At 44.0% G+C, this 24533-nt stretch overlaps 1 protein-coding gene across 2 annotated transcripts; it reads right to left on the reverse strand.

Moving 5' to 3' along the window:
• Positions 1 to 1861: 1861 nt before the first annotated feature.
• Positions 1862 to 24524, reverse strand: SCARB2 (scavenger receptor class B, member 2). 2 transcript variants are annotated; one of them, XM_010575505.1, is made up of 12 exons: positions 24330 to 24524; positions 17459 to 17616; positions 13443 to 13590; positions 11771 to 11959; positions 10895 to 10986; positions 10045 to 10164; positions 8926 to 9104; positions 8249 to 8367; positions 6232 to 6305; positions 4705 to 4756; positions 3897 to 4055; positions 1862 to 2314 (listed from the first exon to the last, which is right to left on the reverse strand). In XM_010575505.1, exons 1-12 carry the CDS (start codon positions 24444 to 24446, stop codon positions 2273 to 2275), a joined length of 1449 nt encoding a protein of 482 aa, XP_010573807.1. In that variant the 5' UTR covers positions 24447 to 24524; the 3' UTR covers positions 1862 to 2272. The 2 variants fall into 2 exon arrangements, with proteins under 2 accessions (XP_010573807.1, XP_010573808.1); XM_010575506.1 differs by lacking the exons at positions 10895 to 10986; positions 11771 to 11959; positions 13443 to 13590 and having other exon boundaries at positions 24330 to 24494.
• Positions 24525 to 24533: the final 9 nt, after the last annotated feature.

Consider the following 24533-nt stretch of genomic DNA (forward strand, 5'->3'; position numbering starts at 1 on the left):
GGGGGGAACGGGACAGTTCAAAAAAAGGGCTAAGAAACCCAAACAGATCTTCCCCTTCTATCAGGAGAAGAAAACGTCCTGCTTTTGGTTTAACAGAGATTTAAGAGAATCTGCCGGGGAAAAATAGTCAGGGGGCAGAGCGGAGGGACCGCAGCGATTCAGCAAGGAAAATAAAAGCGCAGCTTAAAGCGCTGTATAGAGAAACATAAACAAACAGCGATGCGGAAAGGCACAAAGCTTCAGAAAAAGAACAGCTCTGAAGGGCGAAGTTCCAGGGACGGGTCGGAGGGCACCGCGGCCCCATTTCGAGGGAGCCGGGGTGGGCAGACACCAGAGCGAGCTCCGTCAGTAGAGCAACGCGGCTCCTTCCAGTCGAGGCCCGACGAAGAGTCGTCAACACCCAACAAAAATCGGGGTGTATGGACTCAAGAAAGAGATCTGCACGGCTCTACCGTGCTCATGGCAGCCCCCACGCAGCCCTGGGGTCGCTCCACACCTGCAGCGTCCCTGGCTGAGGAAGACCCCTTTCCTACTGGGGATCTGCCTTACAACAGAATCGGCAGTTTTTCCCTTGTCCCCTTCCTGACACTGTTAATTTGGGGTCAGGCTGAGCCTCTGTAGGAAAGAAAATCCACTTGACTTTCCCTACGTGACAGGTTCTTCCCCACAAAAGCACTGAGGCAGCTGTAACACCAACAACGTATCTGGCATCCGGAACGTGGCAAGAAGAGCAGTATCTGGGTAAAAGCAGAGCAAAGAAAGTTCCCAAAATGTTTTCACAGAGGGTCACTTTCAGCCTGGCCTCCCAGAAAGCAACATTTTGGGGAGGGGGGCTGGGAGGGGGACATGGAGAAGAGGTGACAGTTTGAGCCCACGATGTCAAATGGAGTGGTTGCTCCTTTGAGACGACTGGCTGTAGGAAGTTGTGATGAAGTTTGTCGTTCCCTGGGCGTACGGTTGCAGTTCTCAAGGCAACAGGCAGGCGAATGTCCTGCCGGCATCTTCGTCCTGGGTGGAGGTTTAGGATACCAGCTCTGGCCTTCTGCTGAGGCAAACGCATGGAAGAGGCAAAGCTGCAACTGCAAGACTGCAAGGACCCGGGGCTGTGCCAGGTGCTTTTAGCTAATAAATATAGTTAATAAATAATTGCAGTCACTGTGAAACTTCCTGGTTGGAACTGGCTCCAGATGAAGAAAACCGTCAAACAAATCACCAGCTAGGAAAAATAACCCAAACCAAAACAATGCAAAAACCAATGCCTCTATTTAGAAGACAATAATACATTTTTAAAATATGTTTCGCTATCTAGATCTAATGGAAATACTTCTCAGTGAGAATATTCTTTTAATTGGGGAAAAAAATACTGTGATTTTTAAAACGAGTTTCCGCTTGACAAGTAAAAAAAGTGTGATGACTTCTCAGGGCCCTATACATACCTTAACATGGAGGTGTGCTTTTATCCTAAACAGCAAATGTAACTGCCAAGTCTGCATTCACATTAAACCACACAGCTGATAACTGTGACACAAATACCAGGGGAAAAAGAACACCATTTTTGTACCCTCTACCATCAAGAACAATGTCATGTTGTGTTTTCCATTTTAAGTTGAAGGAAAAACCCCAAACCTTAAGGATAAATGCATCGCTAACATGCAACGGGATCCTGTGCAGAGTTAGAACAGTTAAGAGGTCTGTACGGAAAAGCATTTCACTCAGTGTTTTGGATTAGTTGTACAAATCAGTTTTGTGAAAGGACCAATGACATTAATAATAAACAGTCAGTGCATACTGGTAATAAGTAGCGCGCAACACTTTACAGAAAAGACAATACTAGGCCTACAGCAAAATAGTCCGTTGTTCCTGGGCGATACAGGAGCCTGCTCTCTTTCTAGAAGGGTACTTCGCAGCCCACACTCCTAAGGCCATTTGCAAGTTTTACCCGTGTCGTTTCTGTAATGAATCAGGCCATTTTATTTTCGCTGATATAGTGGTTATGATCGTCTATGGCTGTCAGTGCAGGTACAAAGAGAGTGCGGGGTTGAGAAAAGCAGGATCTCAAGCAGTTTTAAAATGTAGTTTTAAAGTTATAACTTAGCTGGTAAGAAAAGTCTCCTCCCTTGATGACAGTGCAGATTCTCTTCCATCTCTATACCACAAAAAGTTATATTTGACACGATCGTTTCTCCACAGTAGACAACACTGGGTAGTGGTAGTTGGTATTAGGTCAGCTCTAAGAGTTTATTCTCCAAGCTCACATGTTAAAGAAAATCTACTAAGATGTCCTGATGAGTGGGGACCTTTCATCTTCGGTACTCTGAAAGAAAAAAATCGCAACACAGCAAAGTTCAGCGTGGCACATTAGAGCACTTCCACGGTGGGGAAGCTGGATCGCCGAGACTCCAAACAGGAAAGGAAAAAGCTCTTGGCTCCTACTTCTAAGTACAGTTTCCTGCAACAGAACCAGCACTGCACCAAAAAAGCACCAGAGGGTGGACGGTGGCTTGGGCAGGGACCTCGGGCTCACTGTAGCACCTTACAGATGATGGCAGGCCATAACCACCCTGGTAGGAGGGACAATCAGAAGGAGAGCTATAACTAGCTGAATTACTTTTGTTTGCAGGAAAAGCAACAAAAGCAATGTAGAGAAAACATGGAATTTAGGTGTCCCTTTGTCATTTTAATCCCTACGCAGTGTTCAGGAACATCGAAGAGAGCTGGTATGAAGCTATATATGTAGGGTGGGGCACGAAAGCCTGGGACAGGGGCCTCAGGCAATGGGATGGTTTTGACTCTCTAGCTGAGCCTGTCAATAACACAGGCAAGCTCAAGACCTCAAAGCAAAAAGCACCAGTCTCTCTTGTAAAGGAGCCTGAAGTACAGTCCTGAGAGCGTCTGCTCGTGAAACGCTTCCTGGGTATGCAGAGAGAAAATAAAGAATGAAGCCGAGAGAGCCAAAGATCAGCTGCTCAAAGCCACTGCTCGAGGAAAGGAGGCTGCAGACCTCACCGCTGGAGGGCCGCCACTGCTGCCACTACCGTCACACCTCTAGTCCCACCAGAGATGTGACAGTAGCAGGACCCACTGACCCAGATGGGTCCCACTGACTAAGACAAAGCATACGCACAGTGTGGCTGGGTGCTCTGGAGGTAGGTGTGAGGGCACTTTCTCACACTGTTAGGAAGTATTTAGGAAACATCATACAAGCAAGACCACACACTAAGACCACAGCAACTGTAAGGAGGAAACAGCCTACTAGAGTACCCAGTCTATTTCTCTAACCAAAGGATCCACAGCTTGTCCCACCTGAACCCGACTGCCTTGCCTATCAGGGTGAAATTTTGGCATCAGCTTTCAACATGGCTAGCAACGTTAAGGCCAGCATGTCATTCTGTGACAGAACTTTTCATAAATAGACATAGAAACTAGTACTGTCTGGATAAAATTTCTGCATGCTGTTGTCTGTAAAATTCATCTGGTTTTGGTCATAAATATTCTGAAAAATAATCAAGTGGCACAACACAATTGTTTCTACTGAGAACACTGTCAGATTGTCGCTGACTGAATCTGTCCATCACATATGGTGGACTTTTGCGTCTTATCCTTCAGGGTCCTCTAGACAGGCTGATTTTTTATTTTACACTACTGTTGGCAAAGGAATTAGGCACAGAAGATACAACCTGCCTTACCGTGTTTCTTATATTAGCTCCATTCTTTTGCTTTGGTGCATTTATTCTGAGTCTATTAAAACTTCCCCTCCCTAGAAAGGTCATTTTAAACAAAAACAACATATAAAAATGTTTGTGTGCAGAAAGACACAGAACAGGTAAAATCAACAAAAAGAAAATCAAATACAGGCAGACGTACAGTAAGCAAGGTCAAATTCAAATGCTGCTTACCTCTTCACTTATTCCCCGGGACCTGCACACGAGCACAATAAAAACAATCCCAAAAACAATTCCTAGAGCCATGATTACGAAGGGGATTCCAGTTACAACACTGGCTTCCAGCAGGACGTGCTTGAGTTTGCTGGCAGATACTTCATCAATCAGAACACTCTGGAGCAGGGAGAAATGAAGAGAAAAAAAAGATTTATTTCTGTTCTTCTTTGTATTAGACCACTTTACTTTTGTGAAGGGTACGGAAACAACACTCCCACAACTCTCCACCTCTGCTTCATTGTTTCTCAATAGACCTTTCCTCCAAGAATTCTTAGCTCTTCTTGTGTGGCCAGAGGGATAATCTAGTCTGCATTTCAAAAGAAAGTAGTGATTTTTAACTCTCAGTTTAGGAATGGAATAATATAGGCCTGGAATAATGGTGTATGTCATTTAAACTAGTCCCCTAGAGTCTTCCCTGAATCCATTTAATTCAGTGATCCAACTACAGCACAGGAACATTCACAAAAGATGACTCAAAAAAAGATGCGATCTTGTGAACTCCTGCCTTCTCATCCGAGCAGCCCTTTTCCTCACGGCCAATACCTCTGAAATTAAAAGGACTGTCTGACTGAGAGCGTTTTGCAGGGTTGAACTTCATATTATGGTCAACAAACAGCAGGAGGATGTTAGTTAAGAAACAGCAACAGCGTCCTACCTATCACTGTATAAAACAAAACCAGCATTTTCTTTTCTGGTTAGCTCAAGACAGTATTTTTGCAAGCATAAACATACCACAGTGCTGCAAAGAAATAAAAAAAATATTTACCTCGTTTATATACATCACTGGGAAAATTAGTGTTCGGATGTTGCCTGTTTCACTGTGTAAAAAAAAAACCAATAAAAAATTATGGTTTTGCAACTTTTCAACTTGAGGGTTCTGAAGACAGATTATAATAGAACAATGAATGTGGAAACTGTCCCTAAAAAACCTCTGGGCTGTTCCTTTTTATTGTTGATTTTCACCTCCCTACTGGAGTAGAACAATCTCAATCTCCATGATGAATAATAAATTCTGTTTTGGGAGCAATGGCGTATTTTGGGACTTGGTAGAGAGAGGAAGAGAGGGATCCATAAGAGGCTCATTAATAACCGACTGAATGACAGATTTGTGCCAGTCAGCAGGAATGCTAAGCTAAGCTGATGTTGAAGGTTCCTCATATTTGTAAAACACAGAAACTATTGTCCAAGCAACATGCGCACAACAGCACCCCCGACATTTGGCGCACATGAAATAACAGCTTACTCCTAAGTTCTGTTAATGTTAACAGCTCCTGGGCACTAGAAAACAAGGCGGTGCTATTCTGAAGAAACATCACCAACTCTCCCAAGAGGATCAGGGAGATAAAATACTTCTTTTTTAATTATAATATATAGCAAAGCTGTGCCAATAAACGTCAGCTCAGAAGCTGAGTGGGAAGAATAGCTATCACACAGCACTGGTGACAAATAAATCAACATGTCAGAAAGACACAAGATGAAGGGAACGGTATTTCTGCACAACTGAGCTGCAGTTTGGGGACATCCCCCTCAAACTGGAAGACCCAGAAAACCAGGCAGAATCCACTTGCAACAAAGAAGAAAAGGGGCATTTTACTCACATGTTACTTGGGATGGGACACCGTTCCCATTTGTAGGGTTGTACTGACTGCCAAAGTTGCAGTACAAAGATTTGTCTTTATCGTATCAATGCAGTCACAGGCAAGGTACTTCCCTCCAGCTATTCGAATGAGCCTTCCCTCCTGAGTTTTAGATAGGACTTGCCTATTGTTGTGAGACACACCACTAGGTCTATTTTTTGGGCTTGTCAGGGAAAGGCATGGGCAGCCCTGTCTAGGGTCATGCCATCGCACTTGGTTTTCATGTGACCCCTGCTGAGAAATGATGGTAACTCCAATATTTTCGTCTCCTAAAAGCTGTGAAGAGTAGCATGGCATGTCCTCACTGCAGTGAGTAGCCACTCTCCGAGTTCTAGCTGCACTCCACTGTGGCAGACCCTTGCTCGGAGCAAACAAACCAGTGTGATATGACTGATGCCACCACAAGCATCACATGGAACCTGTCCATAACATCTTGCTTTTCTTGAATACTGTCTTTACTTTGCAGATGGAACTGCAAAATCTACTTGACCTATGAGAAGAGAGGATACTGCCACTCATAGTTGAGATTTGACTGGATTCCTCTCTCCCTTTTACTTGCTCTCTCCAACCAATATTCCATCTGAACACTGCAGACAAATTCATTTTGAGAATCAAATCAGATCTGAGATATCCACCCCGCAGCAGAGAACACTTACAAAAATTCAGGTAATTTTCTGACATGAACATTGATCTGCATCCGCTTGGCTCCTTGCAGGACAAGCCCTGTCAGCTGAGGAATAAAAGAAATCATAGTGTTAAAAAAAAAGAAAGAAAAAAAAAAAGCGTAAATGTGAAAAAATAGGAACTGGGAGAATACAACCTAATACTTACACTGGTGTGGACTTGACAAGACAAGACAAGACCTACTTAGGGTTATTATTTATTTCCCTTCACCAAGACACTCTTGTAACTCATACCTACATTCCAGTCTGCCTCTTAATTAAGGCAATGTGAAGAGGCTGCAACAGAGATAAGGGTGCCATCGTGCTGTGCTGTGCAAACTTACAATTATGCTACAGAGAGATTCCCTTTATTCCAGATCCAGCTGTAGTTTTGGAAAAGGCTACCACCTACAGCTCTTTGTTCTGGTTTCTGAGTACTGTTGCAGAGACTGCAATCTCAGCCACAAGACAAACCTTTCTTTCTAAAGGGTGAAAAACAGATACTGACACAGTCAATCGCAGCGTACGGCCAGAGAGACAATGAGCATGAAACACTTCTCACAGTAATGCCACCACTACAGTAAGAGTTCCAGTTGGATGCACAGGAATATTTTCCTCATTCAAGCAGCAAAATTTAGTCTGGAGAGTGAGTGGGAGGAGGGAGGCGCAAAGCTCATTTTATGGTAGTACAAAAAAGGCCAGGTAAGTAGGAGCATGGTAACAGGAAGAACCTGGCACCAAACCAGATACCAAGCAGCATATGCACTAGACCTTAAGAGAGGAACTATGCAATTTCCTCCTGCTTTAGCTACACATAACAGCTTGATGAGTCAGAGTACTCTGTTTCTGTAAACTAGGCAGGTCATGGTTTTGCTCTTTCCCTCGACCTGCATTCCCTATGTGTGGATGTAGACATCAGTGTTGTACTGGTTTTAGCTGGGATAGAATTAATTTTCTTCACTGTAGCTGGTATCGGGCTATGTTTTGGAACTGTGATGAAAACAGTGTTGATAACACAGGGATGTTTTAGTTATCGCTGAACAGCGCTTACACAGCCTTACGGCCTTTACTGTTTCTCACACTGCCCTGCCAGTGAGTAGGTTGGGGGTGGGCAAGAAGCTGGGAGGGGACACAGACAGGACAGCTGACCCAAACCAGGCAAAGGGATATCCCATACCTTATGACATCATGCTCAGCGATGAAAAACTGGGGGGGGAAGTTTGCCAGGGCTGCTGTTGCTTGAGGACTGGCTGGTGGTGACCAACTGGCATTTTTTTGCATCACTTCTTTTTCTTGGTTTTGTTTCTCTCTCTTTTTTTTTTTTTAAACTTATTGAAGCGTCTTTATCTCAGCCTGAGTTTTCTCACTTCTACCCTTCTGATTATCTCCCCCATCCTGCTTGGCGGGGACTGAGTGAGCAGCTGTGTGGTGCTCAGCTGCCTACTGGGGTTAAACCACAAGTATAAAACCATGGACCACCAGCCGCCAGCTCCCTTTATTTCTGACATTTCACAGTGAGAATACCAACAACTCTGTATACTTCCATGGAAGACATAATCACCACGCTTCTGCATCTCTCTGCTTGTGGCCCCATGGTATCTAAACCAAGTCCAACATTCACTGAATCTTGATTTACTCTCTTGGTCCACATACCTAGCTTCTTCAGCTTGGGGAAAACACAGCCAAGATAACACTCAAATGGTTGGGATGACAGGGTGAACAGGAAAAGTAGCCTCATCTGCTTCTAAGAAATATTTTAACCCCTTCATCTCAACATTACCAGTCTGATGGCATCTCTAATTGCACAGGTACAATGGGAAAAGAATTTTAATTCCTGCTATCCAGCAAAGTTTGCTCTATACAAGCAAACACAAATAGATCAGTTCCACATAAACTAGTACAGCTTCCTTGAGGTCAATGGGACTATGTCAATACACACCATCCAAGAAGGTGACCTAAACCCACGAGCTTGGATTCACCCATATAACTCTTTAAAAAAGGCTGCACTTACAGGATTGATGTCCAGAAATGTCTCATGATACTCCTTTTTTGGATGCATGCCCTCTATGTCCTCTACAAACTTCTGATCTGCTTGGTAAAAATGTGGAGCTGATAGAAATATTGGAGCACCTAGAACGTGAAAACATAGAAAGTCACCACCTAAAACAGGCAGAGCAGGATGTGAGGAAGTCTTTGAGGACCTCAAAATTCTTCCCATTGTGCTATTTACAGTGAAAGGAAAAGGTCATTCTGGAGCTACCGAATCAACACTCTGACTCCCTGTCTTCAGAACAAGCCAAATTTTCTCTTGTGCAGCATCAGCACAGCTTCATGCCTCAAGCTTGCATGCTGGTCTTTTGCACTGTTTTCATTCAACTACTCAGATGTGACAGCTACCTGGAATAGAGCAGAGGATAAATGCCCAAGCTGTTCACTGTGGATCCTGGTACTTCCTTCTGATTCCTTGACTGAAATCACTGCTGGAGCAGACAGCATCTCACAGGAACATCTCCATAGATCACTACTGCAGTTTTACAACCAACCAATCACTTGTTGGTGACCGATTTCACTGAGCACAGTCATACCCCTACAGGCCTCACCAAACTGTCCTCATATATTTCAGATAGAAAGGAGAAATATGTTCCCACTGATGTCCTTCCAGTCTGCTTCCACTGCCTGGTAACATACCTTGCTTGCAGATGCTGACGTTGAGGACACCAGTGCCAGGGCAGTTTCCTGGTGGCACACAGAATCCAGCATTGTCTGGGTTAACCGTCGTGTTGGCAAACACCATAGCAGAGGGCACAAAGCGGTAGGTTGGGATGCCTGCAACAGTTCCTGAGCTGTCATACACCAGATAAAGAGATCTGCAAGGAAGAAAAGCCAGACCCAGATTTGTTAGTCTTGAGCACACACTGACACCTGCTGCAGATGTCTCTTTGCTGATGCCTGTGTATCAACTTATGTTTACAATAAGCTAGAGGTTTGGTTTAAGCCCATTCCAATGATCTTCTGTATTAAATTTAATAGGCTTTTGATCTGCAAATATGCATCTTGTCATTCTGCTGCTGCACGAAATAGATGATCCTGTGCCAGCTGTGCTGCTCCAGGGACACTGACGCCTGCCTTCAGCATTTCAGGGTCTCACTCTGTTGCTACTGTGTGTTGTATGAGACAGTGCTGGTACACACTACCGAGAAGGACAAGGAAAGGAACACAGTCGTGGAAAGCAGAACAATTTGGCAAGTCCTGAATTTAGTGTAACACGCATCTGTATTGATTTAGATAGAGAATTTCAGATAGGTTTTGTTCTTCACAGACAGGGAAATGGGCAAGGGAGGAGACAAGGTGGAACCTAAGGAAGGAAACACCAAGATTTCCTGCATCTTCTCGCATTTCAAACAGCATTATGTCAAGGCATGAATCTCTGAAGAGGGTAATCTGGGTTCTCTAAAAAAGCAGGGCACAGAGGAAGAGTTTGGAGGAAGGAAGCTTCAGGCAAGGTTCATATAAACCCTTCCATTCCCCTCATTACTAGCCATGCAAGGCAGTCCAGTCTGTCCTTCCAGTCATCCTCCATATTTTCACTTTATCTTTATTTTGAAGTAGCACATCCTTAACTTGATGCAGACTGGGGGTTTTTTTGGTGTAACTCTCTCATCCTCCATACCATGAATAAATGCAGAACACTCATACTGTTAAATAAAAACATGTGAGGAAAAACACCAGCCTAATAACGTGAAACCTCAAGAAGAATGGATGTAAATGCTCTGCTTTAAAGTCTGAGTGACATTTTCTTCTCCTTACCTGCAGAAATCAGAAGAAAAGATATAAATGTTCTCATCTTTGCTAATCAGCGGGTGAAAGGATGTCCCATCTGTTCCATTGATCATGTTACACGTCTCCGTTGTCCACCAGCTCAGTGACCTGAAGAAAACGAAGCAAAGAGAGCAAGGGTTAAAAGATCTTTGAGCAGTGGTCAGGCGATGCCAGCTCATGGTCTAAGCAAATGAGAATCAGACCTGTACAGTGCTAAGTCCTCTTGCTTCAGACCCGCTAACAAAAAAGGGTACTAAAACAGGTTTAAATTGCACCTACAGTTTCTTTAAACTGGCGCCAGGCAAGCAAGAACAAGTCTGCAAGAGATCCTCCCGTATACGTAATTGCTGGCAGATGTTTTGTTTAATGGGAGAGAGATGCTTTAGGTAGTTCATCTTTGGCCTCTTTGTAACACACGCTGCTCGCTGAAGCAGTGTTAGATACCCAGGCACAGGGTGTCCCAGCCTTGGCTCGGGGTACAGAGCAGCAAGGAAGGGTGGTGTCTGGGAACACTGGCTGTTGAGATGCGGGAATAGCGTCCCCACAGGTGGCTGGGATGGGTGTCCTAGAGGAGGGATTGGACTGCCAAGGAACAGTCAGGGGTTCAGAGGTGAGTATTCACAGCAGTCTGCTCTGTAAGGGCCGGGGCCTGTCTTCCTTTCGTAGTTACATGACACATCCCAAAATACTGGGGGGCTGGTGTGAAGCTACAGCTGCTAAAAGCCACCACCACTATCAGAATAAAAGGACTCTTTTTTTTGTAAACACTGCTTATGTTCATCCAAAATGTGAAAAGGGGCAGATTTTGACAGACGCCACACCACACTGAAAAACTTACTCTTTTCCTTTCCATTCCACAATCCTTGAGAAGTTAAGGTAGTTCGTTTCCCCACTTAGGAAAACATATTCTCCATCATCAGTTCCATTCATCTGCAAACAGATACATGAGTTTTTAATCACTCCACTCATTCTGTAACACCTGGTTGGTAACTACAACAGGGTGGCAGGAGTTTAAGCTGTCATCACTTTCAAATCTACCCTAGGAGTGATGGACTCCCTCTGAGGTAAATGCAATTCATTAAACTCTACCTTGAATATAAATGAGGTGGAAGAGACTGGGCTAGATTCTTACACCTCCCAAGTGAAGGAAATATAACATTAGATTAACCTTTTTTTCCCTTTGAAATTTGCCACTGAAAAAAACAGCCCTTAGCAAAAAAATAAACCCACAGAGAATAACCTGAGCACTGCAGCTGATCTCCAGGAAACAAGGAGTCCCCACAGCCCAAAAAACGTGCAACCAGAAACACTGTGGAAGCCAGTAATGGCTCCAGCACAGAAGTAACATGCAATTTCAATCAATTACTAAAGAGACTGGTCAGGAAATTTTTCTAACAGTTTGCACAACTGGACCCACAAAGCCCCTGTTATTGAAGCAAGCACAGACAATAGCGGTGTGGTTTACAGCCACATTTGGGAAGTTTATCCATACCTGATAAAGGGAAGTGAGATAAAACACTCACAGCTGTGCTACCAGCCAGTGCCTAGATACAGCAAAACTGAAGAGGGAACATCCTTTTGCTATTTCTGCAGCCTACCTCGTGGCCTCAGTCCAGGCACATCCTTCTCAACTGGCTGGTGATGTCAGTCCAAACTCTGTAGCAATGACATCATTCCCCATCTAAAGCATGAGAAAGTCTTGCATACCAGTTACCTTATTAAAGAAACCAAATACTGGATCGATCTCAGGATGCAAAATATGAATGGTTGACAGGAGCCTGTCTTTGTAGCCCCACAGTAATTCATGAACGGTGCGAACTGTAAACAGGGATTCTTGGTACAGAAGCAGCAGCACCTCTGTGGCAAACTGAAGAGGGGTTGACCTGGTCCACTCCATCGCAGTCTGCCAGGGGATTGGAATAAGAGAGCAATGGTCAGGTTTACTGTAAAATAAATAATACCAGCTGCATACAAACACAGACACATTTCAGCACTGCCCATGTTTCAACTGTTATTTTCAGTTTCATTATTTCCACTTGCATCAAGTAATGTGCTGCCTAACAGGTTCTTCAGCTTTTCTCCACAGGGACCTGCCCTTGCAGATTCCTGTACAGCCTGGCACTGGCACACAACCAGCTCAGTTCCATGCCATTAACTGCCACAGTCTTTAAGAATGGATTTTAAGTGAAATGTGCAAAACGGCTTTATAAACAGCCTGAATTTCACAAGTATATTATAGCTGGAGACATGCTTTGAATTTCACCCTTAGGACGTTATGGTTTACACTTTTAAAAGCCATTTTTAAAAAACAGCCATTTCTCCAAAATGCAAACAATACCAAAATATATTTCCTTTCAAGCTCACAAGTGATTTTACAACATGTCTTTAAAAAAGCAAAAACAAAAGAAGGGAATATTCCTTGGGTGAACCAACCTGTAGTTCTTCTAGTACTGCCTGTTACAGTACATCACAGTCAAAAATCTGAACAAGAGATAATTCTTACCACCACTCAAATGCCTGGGAGGAATTGTAAATACAGTGACTGTACTGTTTGCAATTTTCAGTAAGCTGAGTCCTATCTTTTACTATAGACAGTACATTTACGTATTCATTCATAAAATCAGACAAGACATTTTTGGAAATGCTGGGGAAAAAGTAGAAATGAATGTACCCTGTAATTGAAGTCAATTAAACTACTATGGGGAGTAAAGGCTTAGTTACACAACCAACAAGTACTTTAGTACAGTCTAATTTCCTTTGGAAGGTATGACAGCTTTAGATCTGCTTGTTCTCATACTATCCCTCTCTGAGACCAAAAGTAATTGTCTGCCTCTGATCACCAAAATGAGACTTTCTTTGCAGAGTACTTTCACCTAAAACAGTTTGGGGGTGCATGTTTTAACTTTAATTTTATTCTGAGAGCACCTTTTCATTCAGCTGTATCGAAATTCCTCTGCTATAATTTTTTTTTTTTTTCAGTTTGAGATGCAGACTTGGAGGCAATTTTGACAAAAAAACCTGCAAGCATTCCAATCTTTCTCATTCAAAATCAGAGCTTCTCCTATGCTTTTCACCTCACTAATTCCCTAGTTTCACTTACTCATGGAAACCCAACAAGCCTGATTTCTGCTCATCTCTGAAGTGTGTGTCAGCTCTCAGCGCAAGGGTGAGGCACTAATACTCCAGAGCCATATGGCGAGGGAGGAACATAATAAAAAAAACCCACAACAGTCCAAACCAAAAGTGAATAGAGTATCTGCCCCGGACATAAACTGCCTCTCTCGTTCTTCAATCACATTTATCTACCACAAAGGGAGAGACAGTATGAAGCAACAAGCTGCTAGTTATAAAGGATGATTTCCAAGCAGAAATTAAAGAGAACTCACCACTGCAGGAATATTAACTGTTCTAATCAGGTCCACTTCAGGATCTCCAACTGACTTCTGAGGTTCAAATACATACGTCTTTGGATTCAGAGCAGATACTTTGGTACCGTTGTCCAAAAACTGAACGTGCACTCTTGGCCTGTATTCTCTGAAAAACAAGAGAGTTTGTTCTCTAAGCAAGTTAAACGAGTACACATAACATTAATTGCAATTAACTTCTGGCTATTCTACTGCTTTGAGCACATAAAGGGGGGGATTTTCAGTTCATTGGGAGCAGATTCATTTTTGCTACTGCTGCTGTCAGCAACCGAACTGCCCTTTGTGTCAGTGTAAGCTGAATCAGACCTCACAGGGTGCTTCCAAAAATGCCACCGCACATGTTAATTGTGCTTTATATTTTTGCCTCATTTCTAAAAACCTCCAAGGAAAGAGAACAATTTCAGACAGTACTGAAGGATTTAGAGGCACTCTATATGGGACTGCTCTTGAAGTACAATTTAAAAATGAAACTTTTGCCTCTTTGCTGCAGGCAAAATTCACTCCCAGGCAGAACAACATGTAGGCTTCATGTAAGCCTCCTTAACCTGACCTAAGAACCTACCAGAATCTTTCTGCTGGCTTCAAAGTACTTTGCACTAGGAATTCTGGGCTTACATGTGACACAACCACAGAACAAACCTCATTTTAGCTCTTTTCCTTTAATTCTCAGGCAGGAACCCTGGACACAACAGAAATTCAACTGAATTTTTGCCGTGAACTACTCATGGCCTGGGAGGTTGCTTCTCTCACTGTCTAAGCACTCAGACAAGTAGAAAAAACTCAGGATTGCTGACAAACAAGTGCAATTGGCAAGAAACATCAAATGCTACCTGCTGGCCTGAAGAGTATGTCAGATCTTAATTACTCTGAAACACTTGTCATAACCATAATTCAGTCTGTTGCCACTACCATTTCACAAAAAGAAACATACAGTTCTGCAAAACTGGCTGGCTCAGGCTCAAAATGAGCTCTACACGTGTCTTCAGCAAACCTGAAAAGGGAAATGGCAGGTTGCCTGCTCATGGCATGATCCTTTTGGCATACACATGAATTGAAATGCACTGTATTTCATAAGTCTACATTCACTCAAGAGTTTGTTGACTTTTACATTGCTTTGCTTCCTGTGTCAATTTTAAGTCCCAAGATGTGAAGGTCAATTATTCTGCAAGACCCTGTGCTATGATGTTTCTCATTCATTTCAGATCCTAGATCCTATCCTGGCTGCAGTAGATCCACCAGTGCAGCTTCATGACAGGCTGTATTACTCTGGCTCAGTCTTTCAAATTGAAAGCAAACTGCAAAGGCCCATGAAACTATTCTTGTCAGAAACCAAACATTTCCCATCTTCCCTATATAAATAGCTTATCTACCACTCTTCAGCATCCCCTACCACCTAGGAACATTTTGGTCTGGCAACACTTCCAGCCTGATTTGGCAAGAGTCTCTTGTACGGCAATCTACTTTATACCCTAGGACTTGAACTGAGGGGATGGAAATGGACAGTTGTGAAGTGCCCTCCCTAAAAATAGGCCAGAGTTAACCTGAGAAGCCTCTCCAATTCTAAAAGGGCCGGAGAGGAAAATAATACTCCCTGATCAGGGATATGAGTAGGAGGATCTCAGATGTTAAAGGCAAAAAGCTGTAAATGTGTGCAAGACTAGACAATATTCAAGTGTTCTTTGGTACTCAGCAGGCTTGGGCAGATAAGTCCCTTGCCCTTTACAATTAATTATTTTATATGCTGCAAATTCAACTTCCAGGATTTAAAAACACAAGCACTACTACATTTTCGTTACAGACTCTACGTCTGCGTTAACTGTGTTTACAATGTGTGCTGGTCAAAACTATGAATTGCAGGAAGAATATGCAGGAAGAGATTCTATTTAGCCATTGCACCTCCTCTCTGTTCCTCATTAGATTATTTTTCTCTGTTTGTCTGGGCCAGTTCACTTCCAGCCTTTCTCCCCAATACCCTGTTTTATAAAAACATTAAGCCATGCACTTCATTTCAGGGCATTTTAGGTGTTCTGCCACATGCTAAACCTAAATGGGTCTTTAATGCTTTGCTGCATGGGGCCTGTGAGACAAACTCGGTATTTATTCCCTGGCTCGAGCATGCAGTATGTCTGCAACATCCCTCCCTTCTCCCTCTCCTCCCACATGCCTCCTCTCTTCCCCCACCCACCGCTGACAGTCTGGTACAGTCAGCAGCGATAGCTAGGCGAGGATTAAAGAATCTGCTGGAAAAGAGCACTCCACTTGCTAACTTTCCTCTTTCTTCTATCAGACAGAGCACAGCACAGTGGAATCCTGTTCAGACATGTCAAAATGAGGCTAACCAAGCAAGCCGGAAGCAAGGGAAACACGCAGCGCTGGAACGCGCAGCCTCCCTCCCTCGCACCGCAATAAACAATTCAGAGAGAGCCTGCATCGCCTGACCCGTTCACAGCCAGCCTGTGATGCGTTGCAGGGGAAGGCTCTCCCGGAGAGCCACAAACCGGCAGCTCAGGCTGGGCCTCCCCTTGGGCACAGCCCAACCCAGCCAGCTACACCACCAGCCCTGTCCATCCCACTGAACTCTTCCATGGATAAGGTGCAGCTCCACAAACTGGGCTGCGCATGACGCCCAGAAGACACTCGGAGCTAAGGAAAGGGAAAAAAACAAGATAGCAAAGGGGACTGAGTACCAGGGTGCAGAACAGCATGGGCCTATGTGGTTTCATGTAGCTTTGTTACACCCAGAGCTGGCCCTATTTATCTTCCTGACGGAGAGAATGCACTGCTGACTAATTATCAGCATTACACTACAGAGACCTGAAGACAAGCTTGGGAACTTGAAAGCTTGTGTATCTTTTCTCCAGCTCTACTGGTTTATCTAATACGAGGTATTCTGCCAAGTACCACATGTAGTTTGCCAAGGCTAAACAGACACAGTACTGAAATACAGAGGAGACAGGGGAAAAGATGGATGGCAGAGGGTGAAGCAAAGCTGTGGTGTGGGAGGAAAGAAACAGAAAAGCAAGACATACTGCAGAGACCAAGGCTACCACAAAGGCTCTCCCTTTTATTCTATAGTATTTTTTCAAGTACTAACAACCAGATTCCGATAATTTTGCAGCTCAGGTAAAGACAACGTCTTCTGGCACTGAACCAGTGCCTGGTCTGAATAAGTGTGTGTGACCAGAAGTGAGACTGACAATGAGAAATCAATGTCGTAATGCCTCCTGCCACAGGACTGCTCCTGGTTTCCACTGCTGCATGCTGCAGAGCAGAATGAAGCTCTGAAGGAAAACTCATTTGTAAGGTGACTTTAAAATCTCTCCATGTGCAGCAGACTCAGACTGTTCAGTGTGGAGCCATACCATGCAGAGGGAGCATTCAGGAGGCTGGATAAGCTCCAATACTGCATGCGGCCTTAATAAGTCCAGCTGTCTGTAAAAATGGTAGATATGTCTGAACCTAAGTAGTTTTTATCGTGAGGGCTGGCTGAAGAAGATCCCTTTAGTACCACTCTCTAACCGGTTTTCTGGCCACATTTTTACCGACGTGAATTGTGCAACTTCAACTAGGAACTAATTTCTGACTGAACACATGAATCATGCTTTTATGCAACACTCCTCTCCCCAGACTCTCAAACATCACCCAACTGTTTTTCCTCTCATAAGACAGTAGGCCAGGATGCAAACAACTTCCTCCGTGTTCAGCAGCTGAGGAACAGCAGCACACAAGCAAAATCTTGCCCAAAATCTGATAGAAGTCACTGGCTTAATCTGAAACTGATTGCAGGTTCTCTGAGTGTCAGTCTAGTTGTACTGTCTGGGTGGTGTATGACCATGCTCCCTTGAATAAACTTTTACTCACACATTAACAGCTAGGTTTTCTCCTAGAATGGAATCCCAAGCATTCTGGACCCCACTTTTTGGCTTCCACACATACCACAGGTTTAGTGAGAAGTGAAAATAGTGAAATGGTCCTACCGGTACGTGTATGGCCCTATTTCCTCTACGAGAGGAGTATCACCTTGAAGCACTTCTAAAGGATTTGTCACATTAAAAAAGTAGAACTGCATGTAGACTGGTGGAGGAGGATCCTCCCAGGCTTCAAACGTTTCCGTGCCATTTTTCAGTACTGTTCCCTGAAACAAGAGAAAGACAGATTAGCTGTTAACAATAGATGCTGTATGATGTTTATAGGAAAGAGAGGAATTCTATGCCCTCAGAACAAGCACAGGCAATAGAATTCGAGACCCCAATTCTACAAATGCTTACAGATATGTTTTACTTTGAAGCATCTCACTAAATATCAACAAGATCAGACTCATGCTACAATGGCTCACAGGCTAGGGCCATACATTTGTAGGGTTTGTTGTTCCACTTCTTCCCACAAACACTTCTGTGATCCTTCGGCATTTCCTGTGTCAGCAAAACCTAACCTGGTGTAAGATACCATGAAACATGCCAACATTACATACAAAAGTGGAACTCAACAGTGGGAGGCCACGAAGTTCTAAGAGAGACCTCTTAGGAGGAACAAGGCCAGAAAAGAAGCTTAGATTCCTTGTGTTTGTGATTTCTTTGCCTAAGAGTGTCAGATTCCGATACAGCTGTGAGATTCTGTCTCCAAAGCAATTAGACTTCGTTTTTCAGTGCCCTGTGAGAAAAACTTGCAAGTGACAGAAATTGCTTTCATGTAGGCATATTAGGATTCATGCCGTTCTGAGGTCTCTCAATAGGGCAAAGATTCTTCGCCCTGTCTCTTTAATTACTTTCCTACAGTAATGAGAGTACATGCATCTCCAGACCTATGGAATGCCAGTCTATTTTGTAACCAATAAAACGTGGACGTACAAAAGAAAAGCTATAAATCATTATTTTATGACGGAAGCACTTAAGTAATGAATCAGTAATTCCTTTACCTACCAGCATATACATGTTATAAGGAAAGTCACAACCGTACCTGTATGTAGCTCCATTAGAAACATATAAAATAGGTTGCAACACCTCATTTTATTACCATTCCATTTTAGAGAAAATTCACGCCAACTGTAAAAGCATCACCACCACCACCACCAAAATCAAGACTTTTCATATAGTTATAACACTGGTACTGCTACTCTGGTAGTAAAGAGAAATTTCGCTTGCAGAGTTGAATTTTCAGGAATAAGCACAAAGAAAACTGTATCTCTGAAAACCGTATCACCTGTAGGCGGAAGAAGGGGAGGAGGGGAATAATTTGCAATTAAATGGGTCTCACCAACACTTGGTCTTTTTATTCTTCTCAGAAAACAAGTCAAATACTGTAAGTGCAGGCTCAAAAGCAGGGCAGACTGGACAGCTGCCATTTCTTGGTTACTGTTGATGGAGTCTTAACTTTATCAGCCACAGTTGCCTCAGGACTCATTCTTGGCCGTCCCACTTAAGGAGCTGTTTTCTCTCCATGTAGATTTTAATTTTCAATGATTAGTTAAAGAGAAGACTGTTTCAAAGAAAAACTTATTGGCAGGAGCTTGGAATGGCAGCAGTATTGCTGAATAGCAGTGAAAGCCAACCCAGCTGGTAGCACTTCACAGTTGCAGTCTGCTTTGCTCTGAGAATTTCAAATGACGTATTCCGTGCTCACCACAAAAAGTAAGACATTTTAGACATGCTTCAGGAGCTTTAAGCATTTCTTTGGAACTACCAGCACCTCGTATGTACCATTTCCAACACAGCCCAATGCTTTCGACCCTGTTTTCTTGTGATCTATGCCAAGGAGGCTCATTCCTGTATTCAGACAGAGCCCTCCTGAAGTTGGCTTGTAGGATCAGGAACAGAAAATCTCCCCAAATCAGGCATACCGTTTCCATGATGCCACCATAAAGGGCTGGGAGTGAGACAGCAATATATTTAAGACACCTACAGATGACCACGATAGTTTTTCTCCATATGCAAATAACCACATTACAAAGTCATTTATTTCAGAGGTGGTAGTGTAGTGAACTACTGATGTCTGCTCCCTTCCTAAATTGCATAAAGCTCACATCTCTCATGTGCATGAAACACAATGAGTATAAGCTTGACAAGGATGAACAGAGTAACTATTGCCTGTCTTGACCTTAACCATCCATATCTAGGAATTTGAACTGTTCCCTAACAACTACTAAGCATATTCAGGACACCCATCTATTGCTCAAATGTCTCTCATATGAGGCAACTAAAATGCGAGATTATTTCTTGGTCTAAATGTGCAATGTTTAAAAGAACAAGTGCACCCTGGTCATATTCTTTTCAGTTTTGGGCTCCAGTCTATTCTTTATGACAGAGGGATCAGATTTACACTGTGCAGGGAGGCCACGTCCGCTGTGCCCGTCTCCCGAGCTAGACTGAAAACAAGAAGCTCCCGAACTCAATGTAGCATCGCTAAATGTAATGTGAGTTTCTACCACGCTCTCTCTATATACACATATGCATCAGATTACACGCAAAGACCATTAATAAGAAGGAAATGACGGAGCTTTTCTCTGGTAGGTTGGTTTAAATACAGGATCCTGAGATTTTGAAATTGTAAGTGATCCCCTGGCAGACGGTCTACAGAGCAAAAGGGTAGTGAAACAAAGTCATCCGGCAATTTATTTCCTGGATCTGCATGACACCGTTTGGAACTCCCACAGAAATTATGTCTATTTATAGTTCTGTACAGTGACAGCCCCAGCTGTAAACTCAGATTCACAAACTTCTGAGCTGGATTCAGATAGACTCCCGTGAAACTCTCAAATAACAAAATATGGCAAGCTCTTTTCTTCTATTTTTCACCTAATGTTACATGGGATATTTGGGTCTATCACATGGTATTATACAGCCTAGACCTGAGAGAAAAATATGAGTATATATTTTTGAGCAAAACATATGTCCACACCCCTCAGCTGATGGCATTCGAGTTTAGCTCTGCTGACTTTCCTCCACACCAGAGTAGGATCTGATGTTACACGACTGGGATTGCTTGTTTTTTTGGTCAGAGCTTGTGTTCACTACTAGGTTGGGCAGGCTGCAAGACATTAGATCTCAGGATTGCCTTTTAATCTAAAATCTGTAAAAGATACAGCTCCACTGTAGTTATTGCTGCTGTACTGTATAAGGCCAGAGAACCAGACCTTTCCTCTTCCTACATTTATATGTAAGGACAAGATGCACAACTTAAAGTATTCAGAGCCTCCAGTCAGACACTAGTCTTGCAGGCAGTAGCCTAGAGAGGCCTCAGACTCAGAGATCCTGTCTCAGAGAGATACAAGGGTGTACCTGCTGCAAGATCACAACCTAAAACCAGTGGACAATACGATCTCCTGTCTTCACTCAGAAGCACAGCAGGGGTTCTCCTTGCCAAGTGGAGTCCATACTCATTGCAAGTGTACCAAAGCATCTTTCCTACAGATTTTATTTATCATGCCAGTCCTGAATTTGCAGCTGTCTCATTTGCTGGTGTTCCCTTATCTTGACCATGCTTCACACAAAGGAAATAAAAAGCGAGCTTCCCCTCCCAAATGTAACTGTTACTGGTAGTGATGGTGGGGGTGGGAAATGGTACTGAATATTCTTGGAACCTACACAGAAAATTAAACTTCATTTTTTTTCCCCTGGAACTGCAAAATGTTCTAATTTCAAGACGTATTTTTATGTGCTCATCTATGACAGAATTTAATTGCAACTTTTTAAGACAAGTGACAGGGTAAGCTTTCAGACCAACATGAACAGACTTCTTTGACCCTGCATCTTTGGAACGGTCTGCTCAAAAGGAGCATCTCAACTGACCCTTTATCTAAGCCTCCACACTAAACTGCGCTGAGAGCTCTAGTATTTCACATTAAACAACAACAGCAAAAAAAGAACAATACATAAACTAAATCAAGGGACAAAATATCTTTCCTGGCCTTTTGTGTCCTAAACACTCCAGACAATCCAGCTCTAGAGACGGCTGACAAAAAAAGTCCAGTGAAATTTCAAGGAGTTAGAAGACTAAGTGTTTTCTAAAATTATCAGTGTAAGGTATGCGGCACAACGAAAACACTTGGGAATTGATTGCCCAAGTTTGGAATTAGGTGCATAGATTAAAGGTTGTTATATTCATAAACTGCATGCTTATGGCGATAAAATACATAACCATATAACCAACATATTGCATAAGGCAAACACTGCTAGCAGCTAGGAAGGCCTTTCTCCTGTGGGCAGCTAATGTATTCTTGTTCATTACAGGGTTTATTGCCCTTATTTGATGGAGTTTCAGGTGCTAGCCCCTGACAACGAACAGATATCGGACAAGTTAGACATCTGATCTGGCATGGCACTCTAATTCACAGAAAGCCAGTAAGACTGGCAAATAAGACAGAGAGTAAGTTGACAAGATTTGAATGTCTTCTAGGAAAGGTGCTCCCACTGTCCTTGTCACTACACATCTGCCTGCTGATTTTCAAGGGGATGTGAAGTCTGACACCGAGCTGGATTCCTCACTCTTCCCACACCCCCACCGTATCCAAGAACAGACTTCCCTTTCCCTGCCTTTGGCTGGAAAGGATGCAGCACACAAATCGCCTGCTGAAAAGCCAACCCATCCACAGTGGTTCACAGGTCCTGGGTTTGGACACAGAGGTGCTTCAGCTGCTCCAATATGCAGTCTTCCATTTCAGCTGTAGTTGAGACTGCAAAGACAGCTCTCCACTCAAGTCAGCTCTGTTTCAGGAGTGCTGGAAAGCTCTCAAAGGAACATGAACTACCCGTCGTAAAGGCAACCTCTTGCCCCTTCTGCAACTCCTCCAATGACAAGGAGGTTGAGGAGGCTAAGAAGGGCCAGAGCACAGATGACATTTCATGTCCAATGCCCCTGACTGCAGAGCAATCGGAGAGCTGAAAAAGCTCGAGTCTTGCCACATTTCAAAGGCAAATTGAGATTCGTCTATTTGTACAAGATTTTCTAAGCTGCACACATGGTTACACAAGAGACAGCAACTTTCCAGACTACACACAAATGAGAAAAAGCTCACGTGGGGTACAGCACATGTGGAAAACAGCCAAATCAGCAGAGTGATTGGGAGCACACTGCTTTGGGGCTGAAAGCCATACTTCTGCAGTTTGTGTGTGTGGCTCCTGGAGAAGGCCAGGAGGGAGTCAGCAGCTAGTGCAGGGAGCAGGACGTTTGATTTTGTGCAATCCAGATGCACGCTAGCACGAGCTGAAGAGCGGTAAGCAGGAAAAGACTGAGCTCTGGAAACTTTATCCTGCATTACTGAAAGCCCTTCTGAGTGAATACCAACTTACTCTTACATAATCAACCATTAAGGGTAAGGAGCATGTAGCTAAGAGATAATACGCATAAGGAGGATCACGCCTAATTCCTGACAGTCCTACACTCTCCCACCAAACCATTTTTTTTTTGGTAAGAGCATGAAATAATAGACTTGAAATTAGAACTTCTGCTGTGATGCAGAGGATGACAGACTCCTTTCCAAAGAGACCTAAGATCTGGGAGATGGAACTGCACGTGCCTATGCAAAGCTGTACTGATTTGGCTTGGTTTGCATACAACTTTGCATACATTAACAATCACATCCCTTCACACGTGGCTTTCAAACTGCCTAGAAAAGGTATGGGCTGACCATCAAATGACTTCAGGATAAACCATCCATTACCCATGCGATGCTCCAGCACGGCAGAGGCACGTACCCGAGAACAAACACTGTAGGAGTAGCTGCATGAGCAGTTCCTGAAGAGCAGCTGACACTGGCAGGCTGCACGACAGCTTACCCTATGGTAGCCTTTTTTTTTTGCTGTCCCCTGAGGTTTACAGGCACACTTCAAAGTTCCACAATTTGCTTTAAGCTGACTGCCATCCTAAAATTGCACTCGCTAAACCAAAATGCTTTACGACAATACAGCTTCTATGTTAGGAAATGCTCCCTGTCAATACCCCAAAGAAAAGAACAGTACATTGGTTAGGATATCACAGGGGATCAGCAGACTTTGGTCACCAGTTGGACAATAGCACTGGTCAAATCCCTTCATTTGTTAGCACTCTTGGTTTCTGTCAGAATAACAGAGAGGATGATATTCCTCAGACTAGGTAGATAAATAATTGTTCATTTATATGCTTTACAGGTATTTTAAGGGAGTTGCTAACACTAGCACAGTTGAACCTTCTCACTGGACCACTGGATAAATGCAAAGAGCCAGTATGAGAGGAACAAAAGCTTAGGCAGACCACGAACGGTGAAGGGCTCTGCATTCATAACAATGCCAGGATGGGTGTCTCCAAAGTGTGCTACAAGCAGCCTTCAGCAACCGGGTGAAACGCCTCTCTGTCATCACCCAGCCTGGGGAACTACCACGTATTTCAGCCCATAGCACCTCTGGCTGTGCTTCAGAGGCAGCAGTAAATGGAGCAGCAGAACAAGCTACTGTATGAAAGCTGTAAGAAATCTATGATAGGGATGGCAAAACAGGAGGGGTGCTTTAGGTGTCCCCTGCTCACCTCATGTGCTGCTGCTCTGGAGAGGGCTCCTCACTACAGCTGCTGCCCCACAGCCAGTAAAGCTGCCTCAAGAGAACTGATTTTTACTTGTTATTTACTCATTTTGTACCCAGCCCAGGCCCAGTGCAGCCTGAGCTCCATCCTGAGCCCCAGCCTAGCCGGGTGGTCCATGGCAGGGGGGGGTACGCTACCCAGGGATGCTCCTGCCCTCGCCCAACCACAGCTGGTGCAAGGGGGGAGCCAGACAATAACACCCGCCAGCCTCCTCCCTCCCTCCCTCTCCTCCCCGGGTTATTCTGAGAGGGAGTAAACCGGTCAGGAGCGATCGCGGTGGGAACCGGGCCGTGCTCTCACCTCCTTCACCTGCAGGTCCACCACCGTCTGGAAGACGTGCGCTACCAGCAAGGAGATGCTGGCGATGAGCAGCGTCATGGCCAGGACCCCCACGGTGACGAGGCACAGGGACTTCATGGCTGCTGCCGCCGAGGAGGGACACAAAGCTCCGCCGCCACCGCCGCCACCGCTGCCAGGCTCCGGGCCGGGCGCAGGGGGCGGGCG

The sequence above is a fragment of the Haliaeetus leucocephalus genome, unplaced genomic scaffold (assembly GCF_000737465.1).
Source record: "Haliaeetus leucocephalus isolate CR32 unplaced genomic scaffold, Haliaeetus_leucocephalus-4.0 Scaffold484, whole genome shotgun sequence".
Taxonomy (NCBI): domain Eukaryota; kingdom Metazoa; phylum Chordata; class Aves; order Accipitriformes; family Accipitridae; genus Haliaeetus; species Haliaeetus leucocephalus.